Source organism: Lichenostomus cassidix, chromosome 1 (genome assembly GCF_008360975.1).
Source record: "Lichenostomus cassidix isolate B80296 chromosome 1, HeHo_3.0, whole genome shotgun sequence".
In the NCBI taxonomy this organism is placed as follows: domain Eukaryota; kingdom Metazoa; phylum Chordata; class Aves; order Passeriformes; family Meliphagidae; genus Lichenostomus; species Lichenostomus cassidix.
The window spans coordinates 30,861,545-30,881,026 of record NC_139479.1 but is presented as its reverse complement, the minus strand read 5'-3'; the positions used below and the strand labels follow the sequence as shown (position 1 = coordinate 30,881,026).

The 19,482-nt window shown below is 41.2% G+C and overlaps 1 protein-coding gene across 1 annotated transcript in view; it reads right to left on the bottom strand.

The window, feature by feature from the left end:
- Positions 1–18,093, bottom strand: part of VWA3B (von Willebrand factor A domain containing 3B) — a 73,132-nt gene extending 55,039 nt beyond the window's left edge. The window contains exons 1-6 of the mRNA XM_085049439.1: positions 17,816–18,093; positions 12,135–12,412; positions 7,787–8,008; positions 6,110–6,204; positions 3,503–3,753; positions 1,071–1,230 (exon numbers count right to left, since the gene is read on the bottom strand). Of these exons, the coding sequence (XP_084905565.1) occupies positions 1,071–1,230; positions 3,503–3,753; positions 6,110–6,204; positions 7,787–8,008; positions 12,135–12,412; positions 17,816–18,093 (1,284 nt within the window). The remainder of the gene's footprint in view (positions 1–1,070; positions 1,231–3,502; positions 3,754–6,109; positions 6,205–7,786; positions 8,009–12,134; positions 12,413–17,815) is intronic.
- Between the last annotated feature and the right edge of the window lie 1,389 nt (positions 18,094–19,482).

Below are 19,482 nucleotides of genomic sequence, written 5' to 3'. Positions count from 1 at the left end.
ATCAGGAAAACAGTATTATACTGCAAATTGAAAACGTTATTAAAATTTATGGAAGGGAAATTTAGAAAAGCGTTCATAAAAAAAATTTCAATGGTGAAAAATTTGTTGCTTACTCAGTTCCTTTTTAATATTAGTTTCCAAACATCAAGGCTCATCTGGCTGAGAATCCAGCACCATAGGGAACCAGAAGGTAACTCAAGCAAAATTCACCTTCTCCTTCATGCAATGTCCCAGAAAGAAATTTACAAAGGAGTTAGGACTGGATCTGTGCACAGGGATGGATGTTAATGGCAGTGAAAACCAATGATTCTACTCAAGACAGGAGGCTAAATTTTCCATTAAGTTCAGGTATTAGAAAACGGAAAGAATATACATTGTACGGAAATGTCATAAAATATCTCTTTAATAACACAAGTTTTAAGTGACTAGCTCAAAATTATGGCATATATGTTTCATTTCTTGTGACTCGCCTTTAATGAATAAAGTAATACAGCACTTTTAGACATGAACAGCATTTAATTGCAGGAATAGCTGCATGCTTTGTCTCTGTCTTAGAAGAAAGTCTAGCTATCTCCTGGCTGATGGAAAAGGATTTGCATAGCCCTATAATGAACTAATACTTACATAAATCTCTGTACTCACTATTTTGAATTTTAAATATAACTTTTCATGACCAAGTTGGATACATAACAAAATAAAAATGGTTTCCCTGCTTTCAATAATGTTGATATGAGAAATTTTGTCATAAACTTGAAGCCCTGAAAAAACTTCCATGGCAAAGAAAGTGGAAGGGAAGATGTTTTCTCTTTCCCTTAATGACTGAAAGCTATTTATTCTGGGTACTCTAGAAAAGAAAATAAGTAAGTTTCTGCATTCAAAATACAGTACATTTACATAAAAAGACAATCATAAGCATAGTGTGCAGTTACACTTGAGGGAAAATAAACCTTTCGAAATGCTGTCATTAATATTTATCTTTGCAACATTGATCACAGCAAATCACAGCAGCCAGCCTAGCACTGAATATCCTTGGATTTACTTGAGGCTTCAGAAAAGATGTATGAGCTTACCGCTTCATCACCCATGGCTTCCAGCAGGGCTTCAGCAGAGCTGGTATGGCTGACAGCTGTCATATGGTCCAGCTTCCAGAGCCACGTAACCGCAGACTTTACAGTACACTCAGACACAGGAGTACACTTCTGTTGCCACTTCATAAGACCCTGAGCAGCCCTGAAAATGAGATTAACTGTAAATCAGAAACCGTGAAAATAACACTGGCAGAACAAGAGAATGGAGCTCTGCTATTGTAACAATTCTTTTATGTTCTTAAGTAATAATTACAATATGCCACAGATACTAAATCTAGACTTGCAGTAAAGGAAGCAGACAGAAAATGAAGCTATTAGAAACATACTGTAATTTTATAAGACTTTTTTTTGAGACAATTGTTTCCAAAGTAGGGTCATAAGAGATAAAGTATTTTTAAAATGAGTTCCTGATTCATAACTCTCCTTATCATAAAAACTCAACCAGGTTTTTAAAATATGTGCATGAAAAAGAAGTATCTTCCACAGGTCTCATTCCACAACTTGCTCCATGGCCTTTGTCAGAGCAGTTTAAGTGACAATTTTTTTTTGTAGTGGGGCTGATCTTTAGCTACCCATCAAAAACAAAATTTGCGATGCTAAGCTTTTTGGTACTTTGATAAAAGGCCGTAGTCGTAATGGAAGAACAGAAGTACAAAGCCAATGAGCACTTTTGCCTGTGAACTTGTACATAAAAAGACAGAAAGGAACTAAAAACCAACTGGTTCCAGTATCTGTGACATTCCATCAAGAACTATTTTGAAGAGTTTCCTGCAAATGTAAAAGACAAGTACATTTCCCAAGATTCTTTTAAAGTAACAATTTATATGCTATATTGTCCTTTGTCTCCCTCCTGCAAAAACAAACGAATTGATGAATACAATTATTGTTTCAATTTTGACTTGGCTTTGTAGCTCATTTTTTAAAGAAAAAAGTCTCTGTTCTCAAAAACTATGGAAGTTATCTGCTTTGGAAAATATCTTCTTTAGTAAATACCGACTTTTGCAACAGATTGCCCTGAGAAGCTATGGACTCCCCATCCCTGGAAGTGTTCAAGGCCAGGTTGGATGGTGCTTTGAGCAACCTTATCTAGTGGGAGGTGTCCCTGCCCATGGCAGGGGGGTTAGAACTAGATGGTCTTCAATGTCTCTTCCAACCCAAACCATTTTGTGATTCTATGACTCTCCTTTTCAAATCCCAGTTGTATCTCAATCTAGAGAATTATGATAGGGCACCAGAATCAAATCTGTAAGACAACACTTGGGTAACATAACATTAAGAATCACTATGTAATTGCAAGTTAACATTGTAGAACCAATTTTAAAAATTTTATTACCTAATTTGTGCATCTTTTTTTCCACTCATCTATCTAAACCCAAGTTTACATTTCAAACTCTCATGAATGTATGAGAATTTTTGCAGATAGGCAAAATTTGAATAGCTGCTTCTATTCTTCTAACTAAATGCAAATTCATTTATTCCTCTTAGGGAACAAGTACTTGGAAATCTGCTTTTGTTATGGAAATCTACTATTGTTTCCTAGTGCAGCTACGGATTTCTGTGACCATGGAAATCTATAGAAATACAAATGGCTATGCCTATGCCTATGGCACTATGGCATAGCCATTTGTATTTCTACATTTCTTGCAGCCTTAGCTGCAAGGTGGAAACCTGTAATGTCTAAAGACATAACAATGCAATAGGTGGTTGGATAGAACCTCACTGTTTCATTAATACTGCACCTTCTAAAGTGCATTACTGCTGCTGCAAAGCCGTCTGATTTTGTAGAAGGCATGTATCACTATTTGGGTTCTGTTACTCTTTATCTGTTCTCCAGGGTAACAGTGGTCTTCTGCTAAATGGAGGTAGCAAGTTCAGCGTGACTACAAGTCAAAATTGGTGGGAAAACTACAGATATTAGCATGACATGAATCACAGTTTCCAGTACAGAAAGTGCCTTATCCAAACACGTGTCTCTATAACATGGAACTCCTTTTTTAGTCTCCAGCAATGGGTCAACATGGACTTCTTTGTCCAGCTTAGGGACCTGACTGTGGCCCTTCAGTACTTGCAGGGACTTAGAAGAAAAATGGGGAGAGTCTTTTTAGCAGAGCCTGTAGCAACAGGACAAGTTTTTAAAAACAGGACAGGTTTTAAACTAAGAGTACATAGATTCAGACTAGACAAAAGAATTTTTTTTTACAATGAGGGTGCTGAAACACAGGAGCAGGTTGCCCAGAGAGGTGGGAGATGCCTCATCCTTGGAAACATTCACTGTCAGGCTGGATGGAGTTTTGAGCAAGCAAGCTGCTGTAGGGGAAGGTGTCCCTGCCCATTTGCAGGGGTGTTGGACCAGATCACCTTTAAAAGTGCCTTCCAACCCAAACCATTCAATGATTCTGATTATTTCGGCTTACCGAATGAGGTTGAATCTGGCAATTTGAATCACCTGTTCCACAAGTACCATAGAAAGTGCATCCCGACACAGATCAAATTCAGGTGGAGCTGCAGTCCCAAAATCCAACACAATGACAATGCACTGTTCTTGAATCACTCCAAATATCTGCCGGCTCTCACTGGTTAACCATTCCATTCGCTGCTTATATAGCTCAATAGCTCCCATTAGACAATCCACAAAATGAAGAATCAGTTCTTTTTTGGCTGTCAGCTTTATTCAAATAAGGGAGAGAAGGAAATTGAACATCAAAACAAATAATACAAATGCAGCCCCAAGCTCAGCACAGCTGCAATAGCTAGTTTGTAAGTGTCAGATATGCCAGCCAAGGTAGCAGTGAAAATAACCCATTTTCTTTCCACTGTTTCAAGAGCAAATACTTGACAAATGCATCTAAGCTATAAAGAAAAAGCACTGCATTTTGTCCTAATTGCTTTCCATAATCTTTTTATATGAGCATGGGACAGTGCCAGTGGGTTGTCTGACTTGTCTGTCTCAAGACTGGAGCAATTAGAATGAGCTGAACAGAGTCTAGGATGTAGAAAGGGCTACAGAGCAGATGGGTGAACAAACAAGGACACAGAAACTTTGTACCTTCTTAGATCAGAACTTTGACTAGCTTTTAAAAAAATTTTACAGCAATAAAAGGCAGCATACGGTTTGGTTCTAGGGCACTTCAATCTCCACTTTGTCTTTAGCATTTGAAAGGAAAATGTAAAATGTTTCTTGTTTGTACTATTATTTCACTAACAATGCCCAGCATTACAGATTAACTATTCGTGGGTAGGTGCTTAGGCAAATTTGTTTCGGATAACTGCAACCAACAACTAAAACTTCCCATACCATTCCAGTAAAGAAAAATTTAGATTCAGTATTAAAATTAAAACCAGCACATCCTCCCTATGAATAAGTGTATACATATTTGCCATGGCCCGTGGGTCTAAAAATGCATCACAGATTTCCCTCATATCTCTGACCCATGTGAGCTGATTTACTGGTTGCCTTCTACCTCTAATTTCTCTCCCACTAAGTACAAAACCTTGGAAATACAAATGTTTTTAAACAAGAACATTTCCCAGGGAGAAGATATTTTGTGTGTCAGTCTGCATACTTCTCCCTCTCATTTGTATTTTTTTGTGTTCTTTAATATCAGCTTGGGCCCTGTAGTGTGCCTCCCAAATATAGAGTCTCAGGCAGTCTGCCAAAGGAATGTAGGCCTGGGAAGGAGCACTTAGAAATCCAGTTTCCTCCTATGACAGTCAGACTCATACAAAGAAGTTTATTGCACTACACTGACCAAACTCCATCATAAAATAAAGCCGTTTTCTTAGAATACCCCCTCACTTGTAGTAAATGAATGCAGATTTCCATTTCTCTGAGGGGCAGGAAACTTCTGACTGTCCAGCCTAATTTTATTCATGGAAGTTCATTTTTGGACTAGAATGCCTTTTAGCAGAGAAAACTACAGCTTTTCCCTATCCCTGTAGTTTCACTTTCTGTAGCATTCAAGGGCATCAATACTATTCTTCTCCTGCCTTCTTTCACGCTTACATTCCAGCATCAACCAAGCCCTCTTTTAAGATCATCACTCCACTGCAGTTCATCCTACCAGCACTTCTCAGCACCTGCTCTGGTTTGAATTGCTTCTTCAAAGCCTGTAGTAACTGTATACAGTACTGTACTCAATATCGTAAAGGAGATCTGACAAGATCTTGTATAGTAGCAAAAATGTCTTTCCTGCTGCTCACAACATGTCCTAGAATTAAAAGACATTATGTAGATATTTAATATTGAATTAATAGGAATAAATTATGGGAAAAGGGCCCCTGAAATGTTTTTAAGGGAGGGTTAAAAAAAATTAAAGCATTTTTTTAATTTTTTTAACCCTTTTTTAAGTTTTGTGCCTCAGAAATTACTCTAGTCATCAGAAAAAATGACAAGCCATTTGCTTTTGTAAAATCCTTTATGAATTAACTCTCTCCCTTCCACACTCACATGCACATCTCTTCAATCAGAACCCATCCTCTTAACAATGGGGCTGCCAGCAGCTGTTGCTAAGACATTCCTTAGAACATGAGCCTGGGCAGAGATCCAGTTAGCTGTCTCTATAGAGTAGGCTGAGCCTTTTGTGACCTGCTGGCACTAAGCAAAGCACTGCTTTGCATTGGCAATGACAGCACATTATGTCATCTTATTTCAGCGTCCCCATTTGTTTTATTGATTACAATTTTAATTATTTTTTTAACTCGTTCTGAGCATCTTCTCTTTAAGGGTTCCCTCTTTCAAGCCAGGGTAGATGTTGCTTAGAAACTGCAATCTTGTCTGGAAAAGATTTACTGCAATGCTGCACCTAGGCAAGAGACTAAGACTTAGAAATGAAAAAAGATATCTAGCTTTTCTACCACTGATAGTTATCACTAACAGTTTGACAAAACAGAAGAAAAAAACTATCAAAAGATAAAGTTGTCACACAGAATGTAAGTATTTTATGCCAAAGGAAGGCATTTAATCACATCATTCTGCTACAGTGACAATAACTTCTAAGTTACCACAAGTCAGCCACACTTACATGATACACGCTGCCATCTTGTGCTCTCTTGTACTGAGGAAACAGACCATCTGCATATCGAGAAGCCACAGGTTTCCCCAAGGTGGTCACATAATCTACAGTAAAATTTACAAAAAATCAAGTTGCTAAGCTTTGGCACTACTTCAAACAGGTGTTTTTCAGGCTGATGTGTATGTCATCCATGTGTGAGGTACATGCATCAGTATTGAGCTCTTGACATTAGGAAACTTGAGAGAAATTCTAATTCTGTTTTTTGTTTTACAATTATTTTCTGGTCATATCTATTATGGGGCCCTGAGGCTCTAAACCTCTGGCTGCATCTCCTGCTGTTCCTGGCTGCATTCCCTGGCTGGACCCTAGACATGGCTAATCACCTCACCCTGCAGCAGGACTGTATTCTGTTCAGTGAGGGCACTGCCTGGGCTGCAGTCCCTTTTGGCTCCTGGCTCATTTTCCTTCCAGAGAGCAGTCCTGCTTTTGCTGCTTCCTGCCAGTTTAGTCAGAAGTGAGGAAAAAACCCACATCTAATTTCTTATAGGCCAAAAAGCTACAGGGGACTTTAATTATTGTGAGGTTTAGGCAACCTCACAACAGGACTTGCAAATATTTGTCTGTCAAACAAAATACAAAATCTGGTACAGATAATGCTGTTCTCTTACACAACTAAATGAGTGCAGAAGTGAGTGCATCTAAGGAAAAGGTTGCACTCTGCACTTTCAGTAGCTTGAAATCTTCTCCAGGATCTCCACTGATAGGAAAACATTAGGGGTGGGAATAGTTAACGTCATAAAGCAGTTATCTGTACACCATGCTGCCCTGCCAAGCTAGTACATTCTGCTCCTAACACTGTAATAACTTTAACCCTGCTTAACAGCTTCTTCTTCATCTACAGCATACAGGATTTTCAGAACTGCACTGGTGATCTTTGAATGCCCCATGGACACAAGCCAGCCAAAATCTTAAATTATGCAACCTCAAACTATTGCAATACATTACAATTCCTACTTGTCAGGCAGCAAGCTCTTCAAAGAAAAGAATATATTACCATGCTCTGCAAAGCACCATTATGGAATTGGTTAATAATTATTAGCAAACTCTTCCCCTCCAGCTGTCAGATAACTGCAAAGGAACATTTTTCTATAGTCTGACTTTGCATGAAAAGCAGACTAAATTCTGATTAAATTTAACTTTTTCCTTAAAGCTGGATGATCGGAAATAATACACTCTTCCCAAGCACATTAACTAACCCTGATGATCAATAGTAGATCACAGATTATGGCACAGCATATATTACATTTGCCATCTGAAAGCAGACAGAGATCTTATCATGTGTTATTTGCAAGAAAAAGATTAAAAGTCTCAGCAGCACCAGATATTTCCCAGCTACAGCTAAATTGGTGAGGATGTGAACTGCAGCCTGGGGTAAAGAAACATTACAGTTGAGTAAAGAAAGCCATTCTCAGATCCCAAGTCCTTCTCATACCAAAAGTAGATGGATTCTCTTAGTTCTCTGAACCAGCAATGTCAGCAACTGTGGATACAGCTTCCATTTCTGCCATTATCACAAGAGACAATGTGAAAATCTCCACTGCGTACATTGGGGTGCAGAATGAGTGTGACCCTCTAGATTATTCAAAGTTGGGGGATTTATTATCCTATTATTGATTTTTCTTATACCTTTCCTGTGCTGGAATCCAATCTGTGACAAAATCTGGGACAGGGACAATTTGTTTCTTTTGAGACCATAATGTTGAAGCCATTTAGAAGACGAAACAAGGGATTGTACATCTGTCCTCCACTGACTGACTGCTGGTCTCCTTTCCTTCTCTTTTGATTTCTTCTTGTGGGCCTCATGGGAATCTTCAGGATCTTGTCTGTGCTTTGAATCAAAGGCATCTGCTATAAAGACAAATGAGGGAAATGCAATATTTATATTTTAACTACACAATTCCAAAACCAAACAAGACTAATACGTCCTTTCTCTACCTGTATTCCATGGTCCTCTGTACACACATAGTTCACCTCTTGTTTTCCTCTTTTTATACTGAATAATGTATAAAACTTGCTGTTTTATCTTTTTATTCATCCATATACATTTGCCTTCAATTTATTAAAGAAAATGTCTCTTGTATGCTGATATTCAAGCCCTGAATTCTAAGTCCAGTTTGCCAAATGGCAGTTTTTCCAGCTCTTAAGACATCTCTCCTAAGTCTTGGGAATCAGAACACATAATAGGCATTCAAAGATTGTCAGACCATCACTCCATACACATTAGAAGCATTATGCAATAAACAAGTATTTCCTAAAAATTTTATGTTGAACTCCTACTATAAGCAATAGCATTTCTTCCAGAAGATCCTGACTTTCTTGTAAGGCTGGTGAAACTCCCTCTGGTCACATAATTTGCCTCAAATCTAAATCATGATTCTATCAGTTTCTGCTCTGGGCTGTGATGGATCATGTGCATGCACACGAAATCATGGACATGAAGGTCCAGGTTCATTTTGAGCTCTAAAGGACATGGAACACACCTCAGCATAGAAGTACGGTTTTCTAGGCTAGCTCCACTTGCATTTGGCAGCAGTGGCAGCTCAGAGCCCAGAGTGCTCAGGCAGAAATTGAAGCAATGACAACAATAATGCCTCTGTTCCTCAGCACAGAGGTTCTAGGAGGACTTTGGTATTTCCTGTTCATTCCCAAAATACTCTGCATGAGCTAAGCTGGCTCTAGTTGATTAAATATCCTTGCTGTATCTAAGTTTACTTTCTATGGACTTTGGAAATTTCTGTTCATTTTCCCCAGCACCAACATAATTTGGTGCTCCCAGTCCTCCATTGCCCATACACTGTAAGCTGCCTGTGAATGTACTGCAGGTATCAAACTGGTCCAAAACACAAAGAAAGGTACCTCTGGTCTTTAATGCCTACAAAATAACCTTCAGTCTAGTATGGAATATGATCAGAACTCCCTGCTAAATTCAACCATTATAACAACCGACCTGGTTCCAAAGGTTCATTAGATAGACAGTTCCACAGTTAACATTACATAAAGGAAATGAGACTGTTATCTTCAGAAGTCATCTTTCAATGACAGAGAGCTTCTATACAGTGGAGACTGGCACAAGTTCTTTCACAGTCATCAGTCCTACAATCACGATGCTGGGCTGGCATGCCTGTAAAGGCTGGCATTTTACCAGCCCTCCTTTGCTCCATGCAGAGCAGCAGTGACAGATGTTAACTCTAGAGAGAGGCAGGTGAAGGTTTGCAGCTGCTTGAGCTTTGAATATAGTCAGGCATTGTTTATAGTCATTTGAACAGTCATTCCCAGTTTCCTTCTCCAAAAATACATAAAGGCCAGCACAGCATGCCATACACAGGCCAGGTGAGAGCAGCACAGCTTCAGAATGGCTTCAACATAGCTAGCACCATGAATGCCACAGTGCTCCAAAGGAAACTGGAAGTTATCTAGGAAAACATAGAATCTATGCAAAAATAGCGATGATATACTCACAGTCACTCCATGCAACTCTGTTAGATGGATTTGCAGTCATGATAAGTCTCTTGACTGGCAGCTCCTCTTTGCTTTATTCTGAAACCCTTGAGGATTCTGAAAACCATTATGTTTTAAAACAATTAAAATATTGCCAAGCACAGGTCAATATGACCTGGAGACCAGCTCCACATGCCCACCAATAATAAACTGCAGAAGGATGAGATCAGGATTTTCCTCAAGCAAAAAAATATTATAAAGTAAAAAGGATAGCTACTCCCCATCTCAAGAAAGGTTGAAGTCAGATTTGACAGGGACTCACAAGCTCAAAAATGGGAAATCGGGAAATTGGCAATATTGTTTCACTTCCTTCACTGTAAATTATCATAAAAAAGAGCCAATATGCTAAAAAAATTAGTGTGGTGCTTTGGCCTGCTGTCAGGCAGTTGTATCATATTCTGTTATTGCTTTGCAGTATACCTTACCTTTGCTATAATCCAATTTATGACTAAACCTGTGAGTACCTGAGACGCGATTTTGTGAAGATATTCTTAACTTTGCCTATAAGACTACAAGATGATTCACAAAGAAAAAGAATTATGTACATGACTGTGGTATAAGGGCCAACTGTGAATAAGTCACAGCAGATAAACAGAAGACAAAACACCAGACAAAGCAAGGTAGCATATATTGGCTGAGTGTATTGCTTTGAGACATCATGCTTTGCCATTGACTTGGTTTTTCTTTTAAGAAGTAAGATGAATGAATGAATGAATTAATGAGGGATATTTATGAATCACTAGCAGGCTAGCTGTTAGCTATTGTCATCAAGCAGTTTTTCCCACAGGAAAAGAAAAAGGGATAAAATATTTAACCCAATGACTTAGCCTTCTCCCTCTTTCTTCATTGCAGAATGAACATGCTATTTATTCTTTTTCTATAGGCTTAAATACCCATATGGAAACATATAAACCACTCCAGTCTTTGTCCTGCTCATGAAGAAAGACATGAACAGTGTGAAGGGCACGGAGGACTTTAAAAAAACAGGACTCTGTTCTGCACCCTGACACCCCAGGTGTTGTACAGCATAACCCCTGACCAGCCTTGGCATCAGGGCAGTAAAAGGAAGTCCTTGCCACAGGGGAGCCATGGCAGACAACACCTATAGTGGAAGGCCACAACTAGCCACAAGGCTTGTGCCATTTTTCTCTCAGAATGCAGAAAAAGTACCACAGCACTCTCATGGTAATATCTGAGACACATTTCAGGCAGTAGCCTGCATCAGAGAATGAATCCCACGTGCTATCTCATTTTCCAGATGCCCAGGGGTATGGCAACAGATTTTCCCTTGCCTTAGCCTCCAGCACCACCCCCAGTTGCTTGAACAGCACCTGGACATGAAATGCTACCTCCATGAAAAGGAGCATTTGAAAGCAGATGAAGCAACTTCCAATGGAAAAAGTGAGTTTAACCTCAAGTCTCAGAAATAGCAGGCTCAAAACCAATGATAGCTGGGATAACCTTCAGCCCAAGATCTGAATCCAAACAGGTTATTTTCAGGTGAACAAGAGTTCATCTGGGCACCTCTACCCTTTCTGTTCTGGCCAGTGCAAACAAACTGCTAAAGCTGTCATCCACCATGGGCTCGGAGTGTGTAACACACGTGTGGGTGGCAATGTTTGCTGCGGCCATTCCACCAGGCTGCTCCTCACAGGTGGGAAAGTCTTGGGAAAGCCCACATGCCTTAGAGCCCAAGAAGCTGCCCCACATCACCTAAAGTGCCAAACCCCGAATAAAAGAAGTGCAGAGGGCTCAGGTTGGTGGCTGCCCACTGTGGAAATGGAATAATGGAACCACAGAATGGGTCAGGTTGGAAGGGACCTAAATTGGTCATCTGGTGCAATCCCCCTACTCAGGTAGAGTCATCCCAGAGTACATTGCACAGCATTGCATCCAGATGGTTCTTGAGTATCTCCAGTGAGGGAGACTCCACAACCTCTCTGGACAATCTGTTCCAGTGCTCGGTCACCCTCACAGTACAGAAACTCTTCCTCACATTCAGGTGGAACTTCCTGTGCATCACTTTCTGCCCCTTGCCTCACGTCCTAGTGATTGGCACCACTGAGAAGAGCCTGACTCCCTCCCCTTGGGACCCCGCTCTCCCTTTAGATATTTATACACATTCATCAGCTGCCTTCTGAAACAGGGCAGAGGTGTCATAGCAAAACCACAGCGGGGCTTGAGGAAGAGGGGAGAGCAGGGCAAGGTCCGCGGTGAGCCCCGGCCACGTCGCTCACCGGCGCTGCGCCCTCGCAGCGGCCACCTGAGGCGACCGGCCGCGTCCCCGGATACACCGCATGGGAACGGGCGAGGAAGGGAAGCCGGGCCCTCTGGGGTGAAGGGCCGCGGCTCGGCGGCACACCCCCGCGCCAGCGCCGGGGCCGGGCTGCCGCTGCCCCGCGGCTGGACCGGGGCCGCCGCCCGCGCCACCTCCTCTCCTCCCCCAGAGCGGTGGCGCCCGCCTGGCCGCCCTCACCTGCCTCCGGCCGCCACCGCACCGCCGCCTGCCCGGCAGCCCTCGGTGCCGCTGTGCGCCTGGAGACAGCCCGGTTGCTAAGGCACGGCCGAGCCTCACCCGCGCCCCGGCCAGCCAGCTGGGGAGGGACTGTGCGAGGGCTGAGCTGCCCGAGGGCACGGGCACGGGCACGGGCACGGGCACGGGCACGGGCACGGGCACGGGCACGGGCACGGGCACGGGCACGGGCACGGGCACGGGCACGGGCACGGGCGATTCCGGGGCCGCTGTCCCTGACCCTGCCACTGCCCCTGCCACTGCCACTGCCACTGCCACTGCCCCTGCCACTGCCACCGCCCCCACCCTGCCCCTTGCCCTGCCACTGCCCCTGCCGCAGGAAGACCGATGCGCAATAAATTCATCCTCGGCAGGCGCCGGCACAACGCCGTGCATTCATTCCTTGGGGAGCCAGAAATACACGGGCCAACTTGAAGAGTTACAGAAATCTATATATAGCGGATTCGAGCCTTCTGGTCTCGTTAATTCTTAATTTAGGCTAAACCGTTGACAATATTTATAACAAGAGCAGCCACGCATGTCCTTTATTTGAATTGGAGGAACAATATACACTGGCTGGGGAGTTGCTGTGCTCACGGAATTACAGAATCGGTCAGGTTGGAAGGGACTGCAGCAGGTCATCTGGTCACACCTCCCTCCTCAAGAAGGGTCAGCACATTGCATAGGATCGTGTCCATATGGTTCTTGGATATCTCCAGTGCGGGAGACTCCACCACTTCTTTGTGCCTTCTGTTCTCATGTGCGGTCACCTGCACAGTAAAGAAGTTCTTCCTCATATTCAGGTGGAACTTCCTGTGTATCTGTTTCTACTCCTTGCCTCGTGTCCTAGTGACTGGCACCACTGAGAAGAGTGTGGCTCCCTTCTCTTGGCATCCCTCCTTTAGATAATTATATGCACCAATGACGTGTCCTTTCAGTCATCTCTTTTCAAGGCTGAACAGGCCCAACTCCCTAACCCTTCTCCTGGAGAAGCCAAAATAAAAACTATTCTACTGTAGTAAAATATACAAAAAATGTGCACCATAAACCTGAACTTGATATTAAAAAGCTCCTGTTGATGTAAGATAGCCAGAACCCCAGGTTTTTATTTACAGTATTTGATCTGTAAATGTGAGTTCAGTTGCCAGCTGAGAGACAGATAGGGCTGAGATTTATGTTTTCCCTGTTTTGGTATGGTTTACTATGCAATCACAGAGTAATAAAAGATCTGTAACTTTATAGGATCAATGTATCAGTCTTATCTACATATTGATGTTCAGATGGAAACATGCACCCACAAGCCATCCTGCAGCACACCAAAGCATTGGCTTCAGCTCTCTGGGGTTAGTAAACAGTGACAGGCAAGAAAAGTTCCTTATAAGGTATGTGGTTGGGATGGGAACATGACTTTCTGGAGCTGCAGTTTCTCATACAGTTGGAACCAAGGGTTTAAAGACTAGCCTAGGCATGGCAAATCATTCGGGATTGCACAACTCTTCCCCTGAGGTATAGAAAAGGCATTTATTTCTCAGGCATGTAACAGTTTCCCATCATATCATTAAAAATAGTAGGTACTGAATGTTCTCAGGATCCTTTCAGACACCATGACTGCCATAGCACAAGCTTCTGTAGAGACCTATATTTTGGGGGAAGACTTAAAAAATTTCTCTTGAAAGTGTAAATGCAATGGATTTATAAGTAGGTGCCCAGAAATCCAACTAGTCAATCTCTCAATTTGTTATGCTGCTTCCAGTGAAGTTTTTTTATCCAACACTCAATATTCCTCACTCAGGTAATTTTTAATGCACTATAGAGAAAAGCTCCATCTATTGTCATGCATAAATGTCTGTAAATGTAGTAATTACAAGGGTTTTTTAAAAAAGTGATTATATGTGCTGAAACTTTGTCTGCATAGAGTGTGCCAGAAACTTTCACTCAAGGCTTGGCTGCGCTGAACAAAATATGTTGCAAGAAAACATTCCTTAAAATGCTTTGAACTGCAGGGCTTATAGAGCCGCCTGACAAGCCCAGGGGCAAAGGCTGACAAATGCAAAGCTACTTCTGGCTCCCACGGGCTTTATAATCAACTGGCTGTTGTCTCTTAGGTAAAATTCTTAGGAAAATAAAATGCTCTCTGCACATCTCATAAACATTATTCATGTGGAAGCCCTGCCTTGGCCATTGCCTGTTCTGCCACTTATGAAAATGAGGAATGTATTCTCCAGATGCTGCCTGCTGAATGAGGCAAGGCTTAATAATAAAGGTGGTGGGGGATCCAAGTAACTTCGAAGTGGGAATTGATTCATTGTCAATTGAGATGATAAAATTAAATCTGGAGCCATTCTGTCATCTGACCTTTAGGCTGAATGGCTAAGTGATTTTGATGGGTGGAAAGCATGTTATTATGTCATTGTAAAATGCATCTGAGATTGCATTAGCAAGTATGACTTTGTCCTGACTCAAGTATTTCACCTATCAGTAAATATATTTGATCACTTTTTTAAGAATAAAACTCAGCATTCTCAGCATTTTCTCTGTAGTGGTGCTTAGAACATGAAACTGTTTGCTTGTGTTTTATGATGATTCCTTTTCAACCAAAATAAAGACATAATCCACTCTTTTTCTGTTTTTCATTTAAAAAACCCCAACTCTTTAACATAGTATCTTATTTCTTTTAGATAATTAAAACCACATTTAACATAAACTTGCAAAGTTTCTTTATCCATGCAAAGCAGTGTACATGGTGCATCTAATCTAACTGCTAGTGTACCAAGAAAGAGACTTTCATATGGTGCACAGGATCAGTAGGTAAGGACACTCATGGCACTGATGCTTATGGCTATGATAGTACAAAGAATGAAGCTTCACCAGGAAGTTTAATGCTGTCACACATCCTTCCCCAGAGTGTCATGCTTCCTGTTGACTCCCTTTCAAAGAAGAGAAACAGGAATCAGTTGCAAGGGGTAAGGAAAAGGATAAAAACAAGCTGGACTGAACCTGGGTTAATGCTGTCCTTACACATTGTTTACAGGGATTGTCTAAAAAAACCCAACTGCATAAACCTAAAACCAGTTAATAAGCACAGAATATATAAAGCATAAAAATATAGCCAAATAAGTAAAATACTTCTTTAAAGTGTATGTTGTTCTCACCCTTCAAAAGCCTCCTAAGAAATTTCTTTCTAAAAGTTCCTCAAAGTAGGTAAAAACCAGAAGTAAATCAGTTAGCCATAGAAGAGCTGCCCCTGTTATCAGCAGTAGAATACTGTCATCAGTGTGGTATTTCACCTGCTCCTGCTTAGAAGTTAGGCAGTCAAGGCAGGACAGAGCATTGGGCAGAAGAGCTGGACTTAGAGCAGGCTCAGTCCCATCTATACAGCATTACATTGTACATTTACCTGAGGAGAAGTATTTAAAATTTCTAAACATTCCTTAAATTGGTCTTTCAGTTATGAAGGTAAGCCCTTAAGTTTAGCATATCAGAACTGTGCAGCCTACAGGTTGGACTGACATTTAGTCCATAGGTACCTTAGTTTATCTGTTGTGAACTTAGAAGTAATCACTCTTTGGGTGAGGACATTTTAGGGAGGTGGCATGAAATGAAAGAAACAGACACTGTGTCCTGGGAATGAAGGGAGGCATGCGGAAGGGCAAATGGGTATAAAATAAAATTTTAGGGAGGAAAGGTAAGGACAGGAAGGAAACTAAGAACAATGTGACTGATGTGCAGTAGCAGGGAGAAGCAAGAACTTAAGCTGTAGAAGTGGGATCCACATTAAAAATGCGGATACACTTGATAGGAAAATGGGGAAGGGCTGGACTGTCATGGTGGAAGTGGTGTGTATAGAGAGGCTTTTTCTCTCTTGCCCCACAATCTCCATGGCAAATAGGATGCACCAAATAAACAGTCCCATACTGTAGGAGCACTGAACTGGAGAAGGAAGGCATGGGAGTAATGTCACTGCACAAAGGTCTAACAAACTCTAATAGCTGTAGGACTAAACTGTTAGCCATATAGTGTTAATGAAAAGCTGGGCATCTCTTGTGAATGTCTAGTGCCCATGTTCAAAAATCTAGTTTCAGGCCATGAAGAAAGAGAGGCATGTTTCCAACAGAAGCCAGCAACTGGTTGTCCTCACCAGTCCACCCATGTTTTTGAGTTGTGCATATCTCCTCTATTTAGTCATACACTGCTGCTTCCTGAGTCTGCCAGTGCAGACTTGCAAGAAGTGTAGTTGCTGAATATGTATATACCATTCTGCAGCTTTTATTTTTATTTCTTCTTTTTGCTTTTCTTTGGACCTATACTTAACTAGAGGTGTTTCTTAAAGACTAGGGAGCAACAGTGATAAAATTGTGCAATGGTTTGTGCAAACCAACATATTTACTTGTCTTCAAAAACACCAAAATCTTTCTGGCAGCATCAGGTGTGAAAGGGTAGAGAGAGGTCATGTGTGACAAAGTTATCAAGATACTCAGAGTCCCTGAGATTCTAGCCAGGTTGGAGGCAATTTTTTGATAATATCTAAAGGCTATATTTAAGTCAAAGAACATTCATCTATAATGACACAGTCTTTATGAAAGTCATAGTTTTTTATTTATAAATATCTAGAACCACACTGCCCCCACAGTATGCTAGCTGTTCTGTGACCCTATTATTATACTCAAATCAAATCATCAATGAATGCACAAGGAATTCTGCCATTGTATTTTATTTTCTTAAGTGTGTGCTCAGGTGTTACATACATTTCTATCACATTGTCTGCCTTCTACAGAGAAATATGTATTCACTAAAAATCCTTATTACAGTGACTAAACCTATGAGATTAGGGAATGTTTGGAATGACAGAAAAGACAACCAGTAATTGTTAAAAACATTTTTTATAAGAAGTTGCCCATCTTGTATAGCAAATAACAGAGGGTCATCACTGCAACTGCAAATCAAAGTTGGTATGTTAAGATTTCTAATTAAGCCTAGACAAGAATTACTGTAATATTATTGTGTTACTGCCAAAACTACAGATAGCAAGGGTGGGGTAAGAGTAGCATCAACTGATGAAAATAAGTGCAAGACCCCAAAGCGATGGCTGCCACAGGGGGAGGCAGCAGGAAGGTGAGCAGCAGGGAGCCACAGATGAAAACAAGCACAGCAGGAGACAGAAGGGGGAATCCAGAGGAATGGGAGCTTCCCCAAAATATCCCACTACCATTCTGCAAGGTATATAGTGTTATGCAACAATAAATTCACCATTTTAATATATATATATGAGCTGCTCCAGTATAGACCAGGTTGGATATTTTACTGTTGACAACTGTAAACCCAGCTTTTTCCATTTTAGGTAAAGTTGACATGGACTCATCTGTTCATCAGACATTAAATATACAGCAAAGGACAGTGCATTAGCTTGAAAAATTATTTAAGTTAAATAGTATTTCTTTCATGCAGAGTATAGTATCATGGTGTTATTGAAAGGGATAACTGGAGGTGAGAATTGCAGGTGGCATAGTGCTGATCACTTAGGCCCACAAAAAAGGGTTTATCTCATATGACTTCAAATCTCTATGAAATGGGCGATTAATCAGAGCTAGTCACCTGCCCTCCTTGGCAAGTCAGTGGAGAGAGACGAGTTAGCCATCTCCCCACACCCACATGTGCTCAGGCTGCCCAGGCTGAGTGTGCCAGCTTGCACCTCTGCGAAGCAGGGAGTGCCTGCATTCTCTCCAGTGTTAGAAATGGTGGGAATGATGGGCAGATGTGGTCCCATCAGTGGGCTCCCATCTGTGCGAGGGGGCGAGGCAGATGCACCTTGCTGTGTCTTGGTGAGAGAGGAGCCTGCTTTCAGGGGCAGTGAGCTGTGCTGCTGCAGCAGAGAGCTTGGCTGCTCACCACACTCCCACCATTCCCATCCACACCAATCCTCCATAGAGCAGGGAAGATGGGACCAAGACTGTGTGAGGGCATCGCAGCTCTGCCAAACCCAAGCTGCTGGAGTTACGTGCCAAAAGGTAAGGTCTCAAAGCTGCTGCCTAAATCTTAAACTGAGATTGCAAGCCTTGCTGACAAAAAGGGTTAAAAAAGATTTATTTCTGTTTGTAAATGCAGCATCAGCCCAAAAACAATCTGAGAGATTTAAAAATATTGATCCTGAAAGCAACATTTATGCCCAGTCACTGTGTTTATACCAAGACCTGTGTTTTGAACAATAAAATAATTACTTTCATTCATGCTAAGGGTTATTTGGCCAAAAGAAATATATCATAGGTGACAGTTCTTTACCTAGCAGGATGTACACTGGACAGTTATTTCATTTATGAAAAAATGGTGTATAATTTGCAAAATATAGGATATTTAAGGATAGTCTTTGTCTCACTGGTAGATAACTAGACTTTCACATTGTATAAGTTACATTACATTCAACAGGAGACAGCAAACCTATTAATGCTATATTTTGTTACTTTCTTTTAACAATATGAAATAGATTTGGTCTTGATAAAATCCTGCACATTTTGATAATGCAGGAAAGAAATATGTTAAACAATTAAGACCTGTTTTTCACCTTTTAGTTTTCATACATTTCCTTACTACATTTGTGATGGACATGATACTTAGAGTACTCTTAGGCAGGACTTTGTTTCTAAATAATTTCACCTCTTTCCTCACTCTAAAGGATTTTAAAATATTTCACTACCATTGAGCTCATTCAGAAGAGATCAGTAACCTCAGTTCATTGCAGTTACAGTCTAAGCACAATTAAGATAATAGTTCTCAAGTCTAAATAATTCTTTACAGCATAGTTTCATAAATATTCTACAGAGTTATGAAATAATTAATATATAACAACTTTCATGAAGTACTTGCTGACATTTTAATCCCAAGGTGTCACTATGGGCAGGACATGCCTCTCAGAGATAGTGCAATTGAGACACTGCCCAGCTGATTTGTAACTTGGCCCTGGTTTGTCTTTCCGGATTGTCACAGGATGTCTGTGAAAAGGACAATGACATGCATCATTCTGTAGTGACCATCAAAGAAGCTGTATTTAGTGACATCTGCACCTATGGTCCTCCAGGTAAGGATTTTGAGTGCACATGGGTTTAGAATAAGGGAAGAGCCAGAGAACTGATTCTGGAGGGGATTTTTTGTTATCATCAGGGAACTGCATTTTGCACAGTGTTTGAAAGGCGATTATTAGTATCAAGACAAAAAAAAAATTGATGACGTCATGATTGAAGAACTTGCCGATTAGGCTTTCTGTTTTAATCAGTGCCTTTTGTTTCTTTTCACCCTGGCTGCCAGCTTCATCCCACGGAGC